Source organism: Gasterosteus aculeatus, chromosome 4, assembly GCF_964276395.1.
Source record: "Gasterosteus aculeatus chromosome 4, fGasAcu3.hap1.1, whole genome shotgun sequence".
Taxonomy (NCBI): domain Eukaryota; kingdom Metazoa; phylum Chordata; class Actinopteri; order Perciformes; family Gasterosteidae; genus Gasterosteus; species Gasterosteus aculeatus.
The window spans coordinates 21,616,170-21,635,657 of NC_135691.1; the positions used below are offsets into that span (position 1 = coordinate 21,616,170).

At 44.2% G+C, this 19,488-nt stretch overlaps 1 protein-coding gene across 5 annotated transcripts in view; it reads right to left on the reverse strand.

The window, feature by feature from the left end:
• nav3 (neuron navigator 3) overlaps positions 1–19,488 on the reverse strand; it is a 333,028-nt gene that overhangs the window by 214,837 nt on the left and 98,703 nt on the right. For 4 of the 5 annotated variants that reach the window (XM_078101055.1, XM_078101049.1, XM_078101054.1 and 1 more), the window contains 2 exons: positions 15,555–15,666; positions 15,232–15,466 (listed from right to left, as the gene is read on the reverse strand). In XM_078101055.1, the coding sequence (XP_077957181.1) occupies positions 15,232–15,300 (69 nt within the window). In that variant the 5' untranslated portion in view covers positions 15,301–15,466; positions 15,555–15,666. Of the gene's footprint in view, positions 1–15,231; positions 15,667–19,488 lie in introns of all 5 variants that reach the window. The other variant, XM_078101047.1, reaches the window with a different exon arrangement.

A 19,488-nucleotide genomic window follows, 5' to 3' on the forward strand; every position in this document is an offset into this window, starting at 1 on the left:
GGAAGGTTAAGTGTGGAACGAGAGACGGAGCACAGAGGGAAGACGATTGGACAAGAGACGGAGGATTGAACCAGAGCTGAAACAGAGACGGTGAGGTGTGTGTGTGTGTGTGTGTGTGTGTGTGTGTGTGAGTGAGTAAGTGAGGAGTGCGAGGGATAGGAGCCTCGGATTATGCAGGATGAGGATTCACATCTCGCTGTTCCAAGGGATCAGTGAGCCATTGTAATTGTCCCTCTGGTGAGGGAAGTTTTTACCACCTACCTACTCAATGATTTTAGATGTTCACTTCAACGTTGCCCTTTTCTAAATCTATTGACAGATGTCTCTTAGGCAAAGTCCCAATGTCACATGGACCAGATATAAGATATATAAAGGGTCTATTATCTTGTTAGATTTGTTTGTTTTTAAGAGGTGCTTTAGTGAAATATTGAAATTTTAAATAGTTAAGAGCTACAAAAAATACATAATCTAAAATAATCTTTAGAATAGTCAATAAAGTAATCTGTTAATGACTACATTTGTATTTTAAGAGAAATCCTCATGAGGTCCATTATGTTGAGCACCTGTTTTAAAATCCATTTCATCTTGCCTGTGTGGACGTAGTGTCTTGGATCAAATACCAATAAAAACCGTATATTCCTTTTTTTGGAGCAATACAAACATAATCGTCATTGCCTTAGAGATGTTTGTCTGGACAAAAACAGATTCCCAAACGTAACAGGTCACATAATGGGCGGCACCTACTCATGTTGAAGGACGCGGGACAGTGTTCATAACTATTACAGAGTGGACGGGAAGATTACAGCCGGGCAAAGCAGGCCTCTTCAGCACATGTCCATCACATGGAGGCATTCCAGGCACGTGGAGGTTTTATTTGTAGGCTGCGGTTTACTTGTTTGTGGACATTTAAGGCCTAAACAAACAAAACCAACTGCACAAAGTGACCTTTCCCAGTGTCTTTTGTTCAAACCAGAATCAAGTAGCTGCAGGTGTGAGGTCCTGCAAATGTTCACGCTGCAGAAGGTTCTCTTGAAGGTGTGTTCACTTCTCCCGTCTCCTTTTCCCTTTCTCCATCTCCCGCCGCTTTCCACCGAGCTCTCTGCGTTTGTCCTTGCAGAGGGCCAGTGGCTCTGTGCCTGTCTCAGCGGAGGACTGCAGGGGGAGGCTAATGAGGTGCCCCGGCAGTCCAGAGCCTGGCTCCTCATCTGGCCTCTGCAGCGGACGGACCGTCACACCTGTCGCCAACTACTGACAGGTGAGCACACAACAGAAGGCCAACGATACCGAAGCCACTGTGGAGGTCACTTTCTTATCAGAGACATTGTGGTCGAAGTACCGCTGCGCTTCAGTGACAAATGCAAAATAAACCAGGAACCATTTGCATCTTCTCTTGTGTTACAAGCAGACACAAATGGAAGCTGCAGTCATTTTAATGTTTCATTAGGTTAGGAGAAACCTGTGTGTGGTTTGAACCAATTCAAGCTCCCTCTTTTAAACAGATGCCTGTTTTAATTCTAAAAATCAGGTCATGCTGGAATCAGCAGCTGGTGGTAATGGCCAATTGTCAATGTCATCATTCATGATTTTGTCCTAATAAGCAGCATTTATGCCAACACCCATGTGAATTCATGGATTTGGGCAAGAAAGATGGTTCATCAATGCCACAGTGACCTCTGAGCACCAAAATTAAATTCTGCTTTGGGTCCCAGTGCCAGACGGGATGACATTCATTGCTGACTTTACTGAGACACCAGGTTCATGAGAATAGGCCTCACATGCTAACATACGACCTGCTCTTAACCTGCCTTTGGTTGAATGACCTTCCTCATATAATACCAGTAAACATATCTATCTGAACCTTAAAACCCCAGTAAATAGACTTAGTCATTTTTAGGTTTAAACATAGCTGGACCCTTACATTTGGGTCAAACTAAGTTAAAGTACAAATGTTTTTGTTAGCACACGATTTAATCCTTCATTAGTTACAGTGGGTTCAAAGTCTTAATAAAAGTTTTTTTTTTCTTAAGGTAATTTTTCCCTCTTGGACCTATCATAAATCAAGTCAAGTCAAGTCATTTTATTTTGTATAGCCCATTATCGCAAATTACAAATTTGCCTCAGAGGGCTTTACAGTCTGTACACATACAACATCCTCTGCCCCGAAACCCACCATCGGCACAGGAAAAACTCCCCAAAAAATGAAAAAAAAAAAAAAAAAAAAAAAAAAAAAAATCATAAATGAATGATTTGATGATATATCTTCGTACATGATATCATTTTTGTTAAATCTGCAGGCATGGCGTTGGCTATTGGGGATCCATACAACACTGAACTAATCTAATCTATTAGATTCCGGTGGAAAGAGTACACATGGTGATAATTAATTTCACATAGATATCAAGATACAACAAAACTTGTGCTTTGAGGTTCAGTATTGCAGTTTGATTAAAAAAAAAATTGGACAACTTAGCAAAGTTCAACCACTGATGAAAGATGGTAGTTGCAGGAAATATCCCATAAGTGGAATTTGCTGACACTTTTTGTTTTGACATCTAGAACTAGAGCCTCCATTTCGAGATGTCTCGAGGGCCTTTTTGACCTGTAAATCTCTCAAACGACGCTTTCTGTCAATAGAAAACCAATGAAACCCACTCTGGATTCATTCAGGATGTAATAGCTGAAAAATAGCCTCTGTGTTTGTCTCGGCATGTGCCAGTCACCACTCTCTGTCAGCACGGGATCATTATTCACTCTTCCAGCTGAGTGCAGGTCTGTCACCCTCCACCGGAGAGCATGCTGGGAAATGGGTCACTGTCAACACCGTCTGCCTCCCCCACATATGCTCCACCAGCACCCTGTCTACCTGGAGGAGATCCATGACACCTCGACAAAGAGCTAACGAGAGAAAAGTGTGCAGCCTCTCCTCCAAATCCCCGCCGCTGGTTATCAGAGCGGAGGCCAGGCAGATATAAAACGTGTGTCACTCCACTATTGTCATGTGTTGTCCTGTGACAGCCCGCTGCGACGGTGAGCGGGGACATTTGAGGCGATGCGCGGCCCGCTGAGCGAGGCCAGACGCACCGCGGTTTATGCCGCAGTGTCGATACTCGGGAGGGAAAGCCAGACCCAGTGGCGCTGATGGAAGCAATAAGGGTCAAATAAGGCAAACAAATGTACCTTGTGAGCATCTGCCATTTCAATGTCGAGCAACAGTTATCAGTTAACCTGATGAAGGGCACAAGAGCTGTACTTTGAATCCTGAGTTGGCTTAAGAAGCCCCGCCTTGTACTCCAACAGGACTCATGTTTCCCGTTGCAGCCAGGAGCATCAGCCATTTGCAGATGATACAACACGACAACAAACAAGCAAATTACATTTCTTCTTCCTCTGTTATCATTTTTTTCTGGTTACTTGAAGAGGACACTTTAAAATAATGTTGATGCATAGTTTTATGGAACGTGGCTAAATGAAAGTCATTTGGATTACGTTGAATACTGTGGAGCTGTGGCTAAAGCTGTGTTCATTGTCCCAACATGTGGTTGGTTTTGTTAGACTGCCAAGCATTGCTTGTTTTTTTTTATTAACGTTATGTACTGTTGAGAAATAAGTCGAAATGGCTCAGGAAGAAACCCTGGGATGGGACTAACCTTATGGAGTCACAGCTTCTCCCCATGTGGCCCACAGCGCCTCAATGCTTCGTGATTCATTATAAAAATTGTCTGTCTGATAGCACTGTGAGAGGTTTCTGTCTGCTAAATCAAAGAGGCCAATCATAACTCTGTTAAACTCCCCTGCTATGCGTCATGTGTCCACCAATCAAATCCAACAAGGCTTCCAAAAAATAGAAACTGAAATACACTCCTGTCTGTTTTACACTGAAGAACGTCTGGTGTGTGCATAAAGGTAAGTGACCTGGTAGGGAGAAGCCATGCTCTACATTGTGGTAACCATTCAATGTAAAGTTGGTGCATCTTATTCATAATTCTCAATCGAGGAGCCTCCGTCTTCCACAGGTCCTCCGGTGCCTTTATGAGAAGTCGCTACTCTGTTGAACTCGCAGTCACACTTCATGGAGTCCACATATTAATCCCACCCTGTCTGAGTTGTCAGCGTATTGCAGCGGTGGTTTCCTTTTTTTTTTTTTTGTAGACTGCTGCTTAGAACTTTTCTCCTCTTTTAAAAGCGAGCGATTACTAAAATGCAGCCAGATGTTGAATGTGTCTGAGGTACCATTCTCGCTCGACTGAGGCGAAGCTGTACCTCAAGCCAACTGGCATGCTGTTTCTGAGGAAAGTGGCTCAGTTTAGTATGAATAGCCGGGCTTTAGCGGTAGATGAGCGACGGCGGAGCAATCTCTGGGGTTGCCAATGCACAGAGCCATTACTGTACACACGCATCTGTTGCTGTGGGCTACCTGTCAGCCCGCTGGCTGTGTTCACCAGTCCTCGAGCTCAGGACACGGAGCTGGGGTTCAAGAAGTCTCCTTTGCGCCTCTGCTGGAGAGCACCCTACTGATGACATGTGTGAGAGTGAAAGACGTGGGCCCGCTGGTCCTGAGCAAAAGAAAAGGGGCGAGCTGAGATCCCGGGGCCCCCTCATGAACCAGGGTTCATCAGGGTTTAGGGTTCCTTAAAAAATGTCCTGAGTGAATGACTACTTGATTTATTTCCTCAGCAATCCTTGTACACATGAGTTCATGGTCTCACTCTCTATTTTCCAGTCTTCTTCAACACAGCATGATGATAATTTAGCATTAAGAGTCAAATCGAGTCAAATCGACCACAAAGCAGTGTATGCCCTGAGGCAGGACTACTGTAATCGTGTGAACAAACAAAATGGCAACAAAGACGGGACAAAATGCTGAACTCAAGGTTTGAGAACCACAGGCCGCATACCAATGGGGGTTGTCACGACGACCACGTCCTCTTCTTATAGTTAATGATAGCCTCGCTAGAAGGGACAAGTAACGGCGTAATGAGGGAGGACATTACTGTTCTTGTTGTGTATAAATAGGAACCAGATTTCTCTTTATATAGAAAAGAACGCAGGGCTCCAATAGCTCCCCCTTCACGGGGAAAGGGAGCGTGGTCCACTTCACTCAGTGATCACGGAGCCGAGGCCACGGTGCGAGTTCACAGTTCGTCCACACACTTGGCAAATATAATAATGATCCTGGGAGTGAGCCAACACCATGCGGGAGCGAAATTTGAAAAGTGTATCCAATTAAGACGTCCAACTGATGAGTTTGGTTCCTCAGGGTACCGGGGCAATAAGATCAACATGGCAATATCACAGGATGAATAAAAAAGAGGAAACAATGCCCTGGAGTGCAGAGGACATGTCCTCATTATCATTATTTATTTTTATTTTTTACTGTGCGCTTGCAGAACATTTTTTGTAACATAATTTTACTAACCAAAACATACCTGTCCGACAAAGTTGGTCAGAACTTTGAATTTTACTTTATAAAGAAATGTGAAATCACCTACTTTTAAGACATTGATATCTTTTAATCAGATCATCCGAAAGTGGAGATAAAACCAAGTTGACGGAGAAAATGACACATTGGAAAAGGTTTTTTTTACATTCAAAGCACGTCCTTGTTCGCATTCAAAGCAGTACATAAAGTTGATTGCTTTAACTCTTTATTTGTTAACTGCAAAATAAATAAATATAAACTGTAAACAAAGTTGGCCCGGGAAACAAAACTGTGCAGAGGAATTCCTCCACGGCCTGGCTGCTATGCTACTTCCATCTCAACAGCAACCCAGCGCTGCACACAGTCTGCAGAGGACAGAAGAGTCGCTGGTTCAACACCTTCCACCCGGTGGATTTCTGCATCCATGATGATCAAGTTGTTCACATCACTAAAATACACGCTTTGATTAATTGATTTCTCATTACTTGTAAGATTTAGTCTTTAGAAGAAAAACAAACTTTTAAATGTGATTAATTAATTTCAAAATATGCGATAAATTAGTTGACTTCTAATTGTTAATCTATTAGAGCCCTAGTTTGAAGTGAAGCACTTTGAATCCCCTTGTCGTTGAAATGTGTCTGCCTTGCCGTACACGGACTCGATCACCTCATATGCTCTTCCTATCATTTATATAAAAAATATTTTCATGTGGGACTTTTGATTACTATAGTAAATCAAGAAAGCGAGCAGCCTCAGGCAGCGTTCATGCAATGTTTTACAGTGTGAGCCGTCGGGTCACATTCTGCATGAAAATCTGATTATTTTAAGCACAGTCCAGGATGTGGGCGCTCTTCTGTGAGAGCAGAGGGAGCCAAGACTTTCGCAGATTCTTGCAATCGCAGATGGAATACTGATAATAAACTGACTTTCATGGTATTCATCCTCACATAAGGATGTAACAACCAATGTCACAACAACACTTATTGTAACCCCACTGAAATGACCTGGCAATTTCAGATTTACAACCACAGATAAATACAAGCAACATTCACCCATACTAAACACGAATGAGGCTAAACACTCACTTTTCCTCCTAATTGGAGCACCATTTTCTACCCAAAATCCACAATATTGAAAAAAAGAAAATGCAGAATTGTTGCAGTTGATGTGGAAATTCTCTATTCAGGTGCTATAAACCCTCTGTATAAGAAGAAGTCAAATTTCAATCAATGGAAAGAAAACTGGAAATTGACTAAGCGCTGCCCCTAAAACTTGGGTTTCACCCATACTCCATGTTTTGCACCTCAGCCAAGGGTACAAACTACAATTGAATTTGTTTTAATTGGTATTCACCTAAAAACAGATGGGAGGAAACGGTCAATACAATACACACAAATCCCTCCTCGGGAGCAGAGACTCTTCTGCTTACACATTGTGAGATGGTTAAAAACGGCAGGACAGGCCTGTTAATAGTGCCAGAGACTATAGATATTAACTGTGACAGCGCTTCGGTCGAGATGTTGTCATCAATTTCTCACAGGGCGCTTGGTTAGTACGCCCACCTCGCTTCCGTGAGGTAGCTGGGGATCAAATCAAAACCTTGTGCGTCTTTGATGCCCTGTATCCCTCTCAGCTTTGCTTGTGTCTCAGTAAAACTGAGCATAAGAAGGACTAAGCAGAGTGAGATGTCTGCTGTCTCCAACCCGATCTCTCTGAATCCATACCGGCGACTGCCGCTTGTGCTGACTCAATGAGAATCAGGTTCTAAATCAGTTTTGAAAACTTTATCTGGGTCTGAAATTACTGGCTTCCTGATTAATAATCAAATGAAACACTAAATGTTTTGGTCAGTTCCAACAGGGAAAAAATCCACAGCATCGTGGTGTGAAACTGACTGGAACAGACCCCCCGCGCTCCTCGAGCAAGAGGCCCACAAATGACACCAGACCATGTGTATCTGAAGGGCAGGGAAGGCGGTCTCATCCCAGGCCGAGCTCCGGCCTCTGTGATCAGTCGGTCATGTTGCCGAGGAAATGCTTATTATGTGGTCGTGCCTGGGCCTTGTTTGTCGTGACCTTCGTGGCTCTTCTTATGTGGCAATTGGGGCTTTGACAAAAGGAGAGAGACCACAGGAACCACCCTGGTAAAGAGGGCAAAAAAGTGACCCAAAACATGGTCAGACTAGGGTGACCTAGCCAATGTAAACAGCTTGTCACAGCGTTCTGACATATTATACTCCACCCGTCTAGGTAGGTCTTAATTCTGCTCTTTCTGCCCCTGAACCACAAGATTCCCAAGGGATTTGTTCATGCATGTTTTTGAAAAGCTTTACAACAAGCAAGCGAGCTTTTGCAGGCCATCGGCATCAATACCAGTCACATGAACGTTATGTGAAAATGCTTGACTCTGATCTATGCATGAAGTAAACACAATGATCTTCATCACTCACAACCTAACCAATATTTTCAGAGTAAATGTGGTGTTGGAGAATTGTAGTGCTTCGATTGGTACAGAAAAATACTTAATGTATTCAAATACCCAAACGTTGCTCTAAAACCAGAAAGAAATACTTTGTAAAGTAACAATACAGTCAATACACAAGATGCCACTAACCGACAAGCAGCCATATTAAAGAGGAAGTCGAAGAAACATGACACATAACACAAGGAGCGTTCTGTTATCTCCGGTGCTCACAGTGAGCCAGTATGAGCCGTCCTTCCTACCTCTGCTCCAACATGCTTCTTGAATACGCAGGTGCACACATGGCTCATGTCTTCTGTTTCTTCTTCTTCCCCTGGCTGGTGTGCTGCCCCCCCCTCCAACACTATCTTTAACGCAGCAGCATCACATTCTGGTGCACACTCAAACAAACTAACCGAGACCGCTTACCAACGAGGGGGGTCTTGAAATGGTCTCCAACAGGACCCATCTGGCGGGTCGATGGCAGTGAGAGGATATTATCTACATTAACGCAGGCTTATAAATCACAGAAAATCTTTTCTTCATTTACACCAAAGGATGGAATCAGACTGATACTTTTGAAGACCCATCTTGTGAAAGAAACCCTTAAGGACTCCTTCCCCGATTACCAGGGGTCACACAGACACCAACTGTCTTACTAATGTACTGCATTTAGCTTTTGAACTGGACCCACGAGGAGCCTTTGAGGTGCTGCTTGCTGTAGATTGTCTTCCCACGGGGGATACGTTCATCCACAGGAAATACTTGGCTTTCAATTGTTGTGCTGTGACCTCCGCACACCTCACATTACACACGATCAGAATGAGTAGAGTAGCAGCACAATGTCTTTCAAGACATCCTTTTTCTTTGGAGCGGGTCAGCGAGCACCTTGACGTGGTTGATTAGAGACCACTGGAGATGCAGTGTTAAGGATGCTTGGCTGGTTTTATAGAGTCCCACTAGCCACCTTCCTCCCTCATAGCACGCTCTCAACTCAGGACGGTCCTTGATGAGGACTGAAGACAATTCTTTATCAATTACTGACATGGACTGAAAAAGACAACAGTGGCCTATGTATATTAGGGCGGCGGGATTGCACAATGGGATGAAGAGCAACTATCGTCCTCGGATCTACCATTTCATTTTTAAGATGAATTGACTTAGAAGACAGTGAGAAAACAAAATGCAATTTTAAATGAGATGAATTGAACTCCTTTCAGCGGAGCACAGGAACTGCAGAGATCATCTGCGAGGACCACCGACTGACGGACTGCTACGCTCATCGACCTCAGTTTCTTTCAATATGATCCCATTTGGAGGACGAGAAAGGCTTAATTAATGTCGTTGTTATTGCAAAGAACAACACAGACCAGCTGTGTTTAATTAGACCATAGAAAGAGCCAAATCCTTGATGAGGCGAGACCACAAAGCCACTCGATGCCTCCTCTTTCCATATGCAAATGAGCTCGGGCTCTAGCGCTTAGAAGCCCCACCCAGAGGATGTGACCTGAACCAGACACAGCTGGAAGAAGTGCTGATCCCGTGTTCCATCGTGTGGCTGGTACCAGCATGCATCAGTCATGAGAGAGTCTCCCAAACCCTGCGGCGCTGGCGCCTCTCTCAGGAACCCAGCTGCTGTGATAATCCTGTTATCTACCATTAAAGGTGCACAGAGGTTTGGCGGGAGGGGGGGGGGATCCTGAATGGTGGCGGAAAACACTCCGGGGCTCTGAGGTAATACGGCTACACCTGATACCGCCTCCAAGCGTGTCAGGTTAACCCTCACAGCCACAAACTAGATCTGAGAGCAAATCCGTCTGGATGCGATCCAGGCACGCGCGCCTGTGCACAGGTGGGCTCGCACGGGCATTGTTAGTGTTGACAGCTTGCTTCTTACGGTCCTACTCCGCACTCGAGGGGGACATCGTTACATGCCGGCATGCTGTGTATCGACATGCTGTGCGTCGAGCATGCATAATGCATGAAGTGTTCAGCTTTCAACATATGCATGCGGAAACCCTGAGAACAATACCAGCTCGGCACAAAATCAAATCACAAGGCAGCGAGAAGAGGGCCCAGCGAAGACACACTTATTGTGATGTAAAGGGTTTCCTATGTAGATATGACACTATTAAGGGTACACCTCCTGCTGCTGTCACAGCCGCTGGTTACAGATCCCCTGAGGGTACTTTTATGTAAAGTTTTTGAATAAAATGTTGTATTTATTTTCAAAGTTCAGATTGCATTGTTCTGCTGGACCTTCAGTGGTTGTTGCTTCCCCTTCACGGCACAGATGATTACCATTTATATAGCTGCTGGTTACAAAGTAGATCCGGGGTGTTGCCCCTCGTGCAGGAGCAATGGCTTTCCATTTAAAAAGGCCTTTACGACCAGGAGATCATTTAAGATGTTCGACTGCTGGAAAGCTCATGGATTTTAGCGGTGGTTTTATGGCAGACGTGCACATACTCACTGCAGCACGCATGTAGCGGAGGGCCTTTCGATCCCATGACTGTAACCACGTCCAAAAGCTGAGTGATTTAAGACGGTGTCTTAATAGGTACAATGCAGCTCCATGTGCCTGTTCGATCAGCGTGTAAACCTGAGGGTCAATCTCATCTCATGACATGAGGGACATGATGAGGAAGGCGTGTACGAGGCGCGTACACACACGGACAAACACACACAGACCGCCCAGGATTTCTGAGACCCGCGGTCCGTACCGCCTGGCTCGACTTAAGGCAGACATCACCGCTTATCTACAGGGTGGGGAAGTAGCAGATTACGTGTAATCAGGATTAACAATCAGGTTTCAAAAGATAAATAAACACCAACTATAATAAAAGCACTTACATTTGGATTTGTTTTCAAGATTCTAAACCGCTGATTTCTTCGTTTTACTTTCAATGCGTACTGCGGCGACCGGATGCAGAAGGACGTCCTGGTATTTCTGCCACACTGCATTAGACATACTATGTAATAAGCATACTACATCTGATCCTGGGCTACTGATAAGAAGCATGGATAACGGGAGTGTATCTGTGCCGCTGTGAGAGGCAGAAGGGGCTGTTCTCTCTGGCTTCCCAGCAGTGTCACAGGGTTCAACCGTCTCCCTGCGTGGACTCTCCCTGCTTCCATCCCGTTACCCCCCTACAACTAACTCTCACTGCCGACTGCGTGTGTCTCTCTCCCTTTTCTCTATCTGTCTCCCCCTCAGTCTCTGCCTGACCTGGACTTCAGCACTCATCCCTTTGCCTCTGAGGCTTTGCTCTGTGAACACCGCGATCGTGAGGTTGTCCTGTTTTGACATGTTTTCCCTTCGACTTTATTCTGTGGTCCTGACCGACTAATTCCTCAAGGAATGAGCTGCTGAAGTACCGTCAGTAGCCAAGTGTGTGTATGTATGTGTGGGAGTTTTCATAGGATGTCACCACACCATTACCAAAAGTACTGACATGTAAAACGATCTGTGTAAAGAAGCAGATCAATCTAGCAAGAATTCTTTCTGGCCACTATCACCGTGTGCCAAAAACTAAATAAGTCCCTTGAAGCCTTGTCAGCAGCCCAAGAGGCTACGGCGTCCGGTACGATACATGAACATCTTGCTGCATCTAATACAATGTAATGGCAACTCTGTCCGATGGTTGAACTGAAGTAAGCTCTCCACAACAGTCACCATGGAAAACCCTACATTCTAACAATAAAATTAATTTGATGGACAGTCATTTGTAACTACAGTGACGTCATGCCGATGACATGGATTGTACCACCTCCACCTCATTTTAAGCCCAGAGAGCTCCTCTCCTCCTTCATAACGAAGACAGAAATAAAGCATGCTTCACAAAAAGGTCAACATGCACAGAAAAAAAATATGATAAATAATAAGATACAAACATATACATCTCCATTATCATCAACAATAAGAAATACAAAAGGACAGATGGACCAGAGTCAGTCCCAACATCCCATGATTTTATGGCAATCTGATCCGATCGGCCCCTCACAGCCCTGCTCAGTGTAAGGCGCCATGTTAACATATTACATTACAGGTCATTTAGCAGACACTTTTATCCAAAGCGACTTACATTACACTTTAAACCCATGGCTTTTTTCACATTTTTGCCCGGGGAGCAATTAGGGGTTAGGTGTGTTGCTCAGGGACACAGGGACATGTCGACATGGAACATGGGGCAGCCTGGACTCGATACACCATCCTTGTGCTTCCCAGCACTCCTTCTCTAATCCACGCCACGAGGACCCATATATAACCATCTTCTGTTCTGCAATGATACATACATCAAATCGCAGCGTTACAAACCTACCTGGTGTTCAATTATTCACTCGTCTGTCAGCAGCCCCCAAGGAGCTTGAGAACGGTCTATCACATATGACAGTCCGCACGCGGGGGCGTGGGGGTAGCGAGCCAGTTAATTCTGGCACAATGCAGTGATGGCTTTAATGCATGGTCACAACATGAATGATGCATAAAGCATGAATATGATGCAATGAAAAGACCAACCCAATGTAAAGGTTTGTTCGGGCAAAAGCTTTCAGGTGATTGGCTGATGAGAAGACTGGACTGGAGATGCCTTAGCAACACTGCTGCCCCTGCCTGACCGCCCATGCAACCAATCACTATGAGCACGCTGTCCCTCGGGCACAGGTGAGCGGCCCAATCGTAATCACTGCCTCCTCATTCTCAGGAAACAATGTGGAAATTAAAGTATCATCCATGTGGGACTGGAAGGAAAACAGAGAAGTGGGGGAGTGAGAGAAGAAGAACGTAGGAGGACATAAAGACTCCCTGCATGATGAAGGGAGGAGCGCTGGCCAAATCCAGCTTTCTACTTTATTAATTTACTACCTGCAGTGTTTCCCCATCTAACCAGCCAGCGGGGGCCCTGTGGGGAATCACCCCGCCTCCACCCTGAAATGATCCCGCCCCCTTACTCACATATACATACACATATGCACACGTGGCGGTGGACATAGAGCACACACGTCCGCCCCCCCGCTGGATGGTCCAACTACTGCCCCCACCCCCCATAAAGTTGTAACCACAGGGGAAACACTGATTTGGGTTTGAAACTTGTGGACATTCCTCAAAGTGATCAGATGGATGGACGACAAACACCACACAGATCCAACTTCATGTTTGCAGAATTGATGTCACTAAACCTCCATGTGGACTCGGCTCAAGCCTGCCAAGATGGTGATCTGTAGGCGTAGAGACAAGCTAACAAACAGATCTAACTAGAGCCTGGAGAATAAATATACCGAATATCATAAGCATTTTTTTAATTCACTATCTTTTCTGATAGTTAGATGAGAAAATAGATTCCACTTCTGTCTGCCCATTAAATATAATGCTAGGGCCAGCAATCGGGTTAGCTTAGCACATATACAACAAACTGAGGGAAAGAGCTAGCTTTCTTCTGCCTTAAGGCAATATAATCTGCATCCCTGAAGCCTACTACCTTAAAGCAAAATGTATTTTTGTATCCCTCAAACACTGTGTTAAACTGACCATTCTCCTTATTATTATATTAAGTTTGGTATCCACCACAGTGGATACACATTCTGCCCCCATTACAACGTGAAAGGTAGCAGCCATTAGGGTGATCTCTGCAAATGTGTGTTGTCAGCAGCAATGCTCTTCCACTGGATTCAACCACAAAGGCTGCACGAGAGGAGTGAGTATGAGACAAAGGGGAGAACCCATCAAGACGCAAAGACGCAACCCATCAAGTCGTTGCAATTACAACGCGCATCCCACCGTAACCACAGAAACATCGCTAGGAATATGGAAACCTTTCCAAAGAGCTCTTCTCTCTTAAAAACGTGTCTCCTGGCTGAAGACAAAAGTCCAGACAGAGAGGTAGAGCTTACCTATTGGCATGAAATACATCCTCAAACCAAAATGCTAGCTGAATTGAGCCCAGTCAATTCCCCCAGCAGATGAATATTTGATGTCCCTCTTTGCTCAGTTCCAATGTCCGCTTTAAGGGAGGGTAGAAATCACGTTACATTTTGTAGAATATGCTGCTCTTTGTTTTCTTGTTCTACAGTATATTTCTGTCAAATCTCCAGAGGGGAACAACTGTTAAAAGAGAGCCTGTGTAATTTAACTGAACCCCAAGGGTGCATTAGCTTCTGATTTCTGAAGAGGTCATGTGGATATTTCTGTTTGTAGGCTCCACTGCAATCATCTACCATTGTGCTATAACACCATTCCAAGGTTAGCAACACACCTTCCTTCCTCTGCCTCCTCTAAAAAGGTTCTTAAATGTTGTTGCCAGGCAGCGACGCAGCAAAAACATCTCTGTGTGGCTTTAAGGAGTAAAAAAAGAAAAGAAAAGGAACAAAAAAGGAGCACTCTCAGCTGGCACTCAGGTCTAAAAGGGAAAAGAATGAGACTCAATCATGAGATCTTAATAGAGTTACAAATGTTGGACTTGATGTATTCCTGCGTCTTCGACGTACTCCGCTGTTCGTCGGGCATCACATGGACCATCATCACGCTCATCAAAAGCACTTCATTACAGGAATCAGGTCAGAGAGTCTGAGCCTGTGTCTGCATTGTGGTTGGGGTGAATGTCTGGGGAGCTTGTGTGTGTTTGTGTTAAACCAGTCCAGTAGTGTGTACCAAATCTATGCATGTGGGTGCATCCATGAGAATACATCCTGCGTGGCCAAAAAACAGAGAAGACAGAGGCTGCTGCTGCCCTCCAGTCTCGCTTTCTGGAGTTCCCTCGATCGAGCCCCTCCAGCGCCGTCACACGTGAATCTGACCCCGTCGAGGTCAGAGTCTGACTCGAAGCTAGCCTCTGCTAAGCTTACTGTTATCCACCCGATCTGTTGCCCTACCCGAGCAGAGGACCATTAGCATACACGATATTGCTTTGCTGAAAAGAAAATTTATTTATGTCTCATTTTTTGTTATCATTCCCTTCCTATTCCCAAAGTGGTTCACATAAAAGCATTGCAAAACATGAGTAAATATGTATTCCCATGGGAAGGGAGGAGGGGTGCTGCCCGACTGGAGGCACTGAGGGGGGGGTAGAACACAACCTGCACCCCCCCTTTGTCTTTATAAATAGCTATTAGGAAATATGGAACAAAAGAGCTGCTGGGAATTTACGACAATTGGACCTACATGTTCTCTTTTAGAACAGAGAACAGCAAAGTATGCGATAAACAAACTTTCATCCGTTTGCTTTCACAATCATTCAAGTGGAATACGGCGAGAGCCAAAGCTTCGGTTATCTTCCTGAAAAAAGCAGCACATGCGTACACAGCGAGGAGGTGAAAGAAGAGCATTGCGTTGACAAATCGGGAAAGGTTCGGCCTACCTTTTTCTGGTCCTCCAGCTTTTGACTTGTCGACTTCTTGCCATGCTTGCTGGCATCCGGTACATCCATCCCTGGTCCCAATACAGAATACCTCCAGAGTAAAATCACGGGAAGTAAGTTGGAGAGAATCCTCACGGCTACAGTTTCCCAACGAGAGCCCGTGTCCGGCTCACGCCTTCACCAGGACACGGGCGGTCCATGGCAAGGTGGTGGTTTGTACAGTCAAAATGTGTCCCTGAGTGTTGTCAGAAGAGAGACGTTTTGGGAGGGAAACAGGACAGATACCACTCACAGTGCGATGGGCTACAGAGCGATGATATCACCTTGATGACTGACGCGAAGGGGAACACTGGAGATGACTCTCAGCCCGCAGGGTTCAGTAGTTTTACATCAAGATGCAATCCCTGGCTCCAGCACACAGTCTTCCCTCCACACCTGGGGAAAGAAGGCCAATACATGCTTTCATTCAGATGAAGAAAAATAAAGGAAGAAACACTGTTTTAGCTTAACAATTAACGCACAAGCTCTCTGGCTCTCCGAAAAGTCAATATTCCCCCTGGTGGTGCAATGTACGAATGGTTAGGGTATCTGCATATCAAAGTGGACGTTGCCATGGAGCTCAAAGAGGGAGGGAGAAGGAGGAAGCTTCTGCTACATGCAGTTTCTTCTACGCCAAGAGTTATTCTTTTTGGTTGTGGTCTTTTTTTGTCCGAATGAAAGCATCTGGGGAAGGACTGAGTCATGCTGAGGTCGGGTAAACTCATGCCCTGGGAGGGGTCCAGGCATGGAAAGATAACCACAGCATCAACTTGTCTGCTTGGTTCACGGTGCACAACATCTGATATATTAAAAAAATGTGAAAATCTTTTATGCTGTGCCATCGGAGCAGCATTACTGAAATCCAAACATGTCATTGTCTGTTCCGTCCTCAACCCATCGATTTATTATTCCATATCATCAGATCAGCATTCTGACAGACTGGCTAATCGTCATGGTCAAAGATGTTATTGAAGGTTGGCATAAGGGGGGGTTCAGCAAAATATAGCCTTATGATAGATACATTTCTATTTTTACTTAAAACCGATCTATAACTGAATTATATTGGTTTTTACTTGAAACAGAGCCCAGCTTGGGGAACCTGCTTTGGGTCCGCGCCGTTTCCTCTCTGAGCACCGGCCAGATCTTTGCTATCAAACACTTACCGAGCCTGCGAGTGCCGTGTAGCACTGCAACCCTGTCAGTTACTTAAGGGCAATCATGTCAAGTGCTGCCAACTCAGAATTGGTTCTTAAGGGACATCATGAGTCAAGCGCTGAGGCCTGACGAGATTTTCCATTAAAACCCAGAGTGTTAGCTGATGGCAATAAGCTGTGAAAAGATTTCCTTTCAAGTACCATGGGGATGCTGTTCCATTACATTATGTAGCAGCCTCAAACAACAAGCTAAGCAGAGGGAATATTTCCAGGTGATGAGAAAAATTAAGCATGCTCTCCAAAGACTGGAAACACCATGCAGTTTGGCACAAGGGATAACACCACATCCCAGAAATGCTAAAGTTGCTAAAAGCAAAGCTGCATGGCTCCTAGGATTCCCCTCAGCAGTGGAATTATAAATTCATGCATATTACATCAGTGCTCATTTGCTCCGTTTTCTTTTTCTTGAATATTACAACAGATACAAGGAAACCTCACGAGGAATAGTATGGCAACCATTCTGCTTGCTGCCGGGAGTAGGCCGGCTGTCAGAGTGACAAGACGGCCTGCAATGTAGTCCACTGGGGTCAGAGGTCGTTCTCCATCTGCTTTTCCTGACAAGCAACAGCAGGTACATAGCCCCCTTGGCAAGGGGGCAAGGACAGAGTCACAAGACAAACAAGTGCCCGAGTAGAGATTACTCCACTGCATCTTTCTGCCATGGGAACCAAACTGGATCTCAAAACAAACCAGAATGAATCCAACCACATGCTCACATCAGTAACTCACGTACACAAAGGTCTGTGGGTTACTGATACATTAGAGTATAACAATAAACAACTCCATTATTACTTCTCAGATGTCGTTCTAGTTAATTTACTCACCAACTGTGTGTCTGTCTCTCGCTAAGCGTCAATAATGCAGTTCACTGCAGCAATTTCAATTCTACAAACTTTTACTTATAGAACGTCATGAAAGCAAACGGTCCCAAAAGCAGGAGCCGGAGCCTAAACAGGCTGACATGACGTGCACAGTTATTATTGCAAGAGGGTGCAGAGATATTATTGTTAGTTATTGTACTTTTTTCCAACAGGTTGCCTCTTTATTTGTTCTTAAACGTAACAATAGGGAGAACACGTTGAGGAAAATATCTGGCTGCCAATGTTTGAATTGCAACAGGCTTTTTTTATGGACGGCATTTTGAGTGAGCAGCTGTGTTGCTAATGACTAATGATTTCCGACTGACTGCCAAAACGGTCTATTATGTTCTACCAACTAAACTCTTTGCCTGTATTTTCTGTCAAGCATATACAGCATAATAAATCAAGTATTCGCTGAATGTAATCTGATGAAATAGTGTTCGCTGCATGAACACCATCAGACAAGAGTAACCCTTGCCATTCAATTAAAGGGCGTGCCGCGTCCCCCTACGTTTACAACTATATACTGATCTCTGTGGACATCAGAGTTCCGTCCCGATCGCCACAAACAGACACGTGTGTATTCATGGGGGGGAAACACTGCAAGTTCTTTCTTTTAGACTTCAGATTAAATATGAATTCTTTGGAGATAAACCTCAAACTAAATTAAAATAAAAAAGTTACGTGCCAAGTCACTCGTCAAGAGTTTTACCTATGTTTGGCCAACAGAGAATTATGGGTAATTAGCTGCAGCTGGGTACGTTTGCCAGGGGTTACACTGACAGAAAATGAAATAACCTCTTAGAGCTTGACAGCAGTCAGTAATGGCAACGTTAAACTGTGTAAATAATTACCACATAAATATGATCTGAGATAAAAAACAAAAACAATAATACTTAAGTTAAACTACACATTACACTACACAGCACATTTCGTCAATATTTCCCCATATTTTTCTCAATTTCTATATATGGATTGAATGACAAAGACAAAGACTTCTTGAATTTTCTAGTAATTGTTGTTGGAAAGAATATTAATGTGGACTTTAATCCCCTATCAGCTATAAATACATTATACGTTATATACTATATAAGGGTATTTGGAAGTAGTGGATATCTCCATATTTATGAGGGCCTATTTCATCTCAACTTGTTGAGAGATGCCGATGATCCCATCTTTAATCTCTACAGCTGGTCGACATTTGCCCTCGCACAGTGGCCTTTCTCCGGCACTTGGTATTCAACGGGTGTCTGTAACTCTCCAAGTGGTCAATAAAGTTTGATTCATGGGGCCCCCGGCAGTAACGGCACACTGCTGCCTTAATTCGAGATGCAAATGATGGCCATAGATCGAGCCTGATTTCCTCAGGGTGAGCAGGGGGTTGGGCGGGCGTGCGCCGTAAATTATCACCCCGATAGGTCAGAGGTCAGACATAAGGAAAGTCCCACCATCACATCAAAATACTATAATGCCATAATGCCATAATGCCCTTCCTTCAATATAAACATCCCTATATCAGCCTCTATGAGTATCCTGACACAACAAAACACACAATATGGCTCAAATGACAAATACATTCTCAGCCTTTTAAACTATTTTTTTGTAAATATACAGAGTGGGAAGTTGTATTCCCCTATAGATATCCGGTGTCCACTATGAATGTTTGGACAGAAATGGTAATAGCAAGTAAAAGGAATATTTTCAATAATTAGGACAATCGCAATGGCCTCACCACACTTTGCTCCACAATGGGCCAATAATAATATTGATATAATAAATACAAGAGGGATCCCTTGCTACACATTAAGGATTGGAAAACTGATAATTTATAACAATTTCCTCGTTAATTTATAACAATTTAGTCAGTAAAAGTTTTATTTGCAATTAATCTAGATTAATGAATTCTAAAATGTGAGATTCTATCGCTGATTCTATCCTGACTCCCCCACAGCTCCACCAACCTGCAGACATGCCACCAGCCAGCTTCAAGGCCTCCAATATCATCCCCGTTTTTTATTCTGAACTTTTATTTTTAGTTCCTTTTGCACTATGTTGTCTTATCTGTCTTGTTGTCCATTTTACAGTCTGATGTTATGCACCAACGCCAAGTCAAATTCCTTGTATGTCTATCATATTTTCGTAAT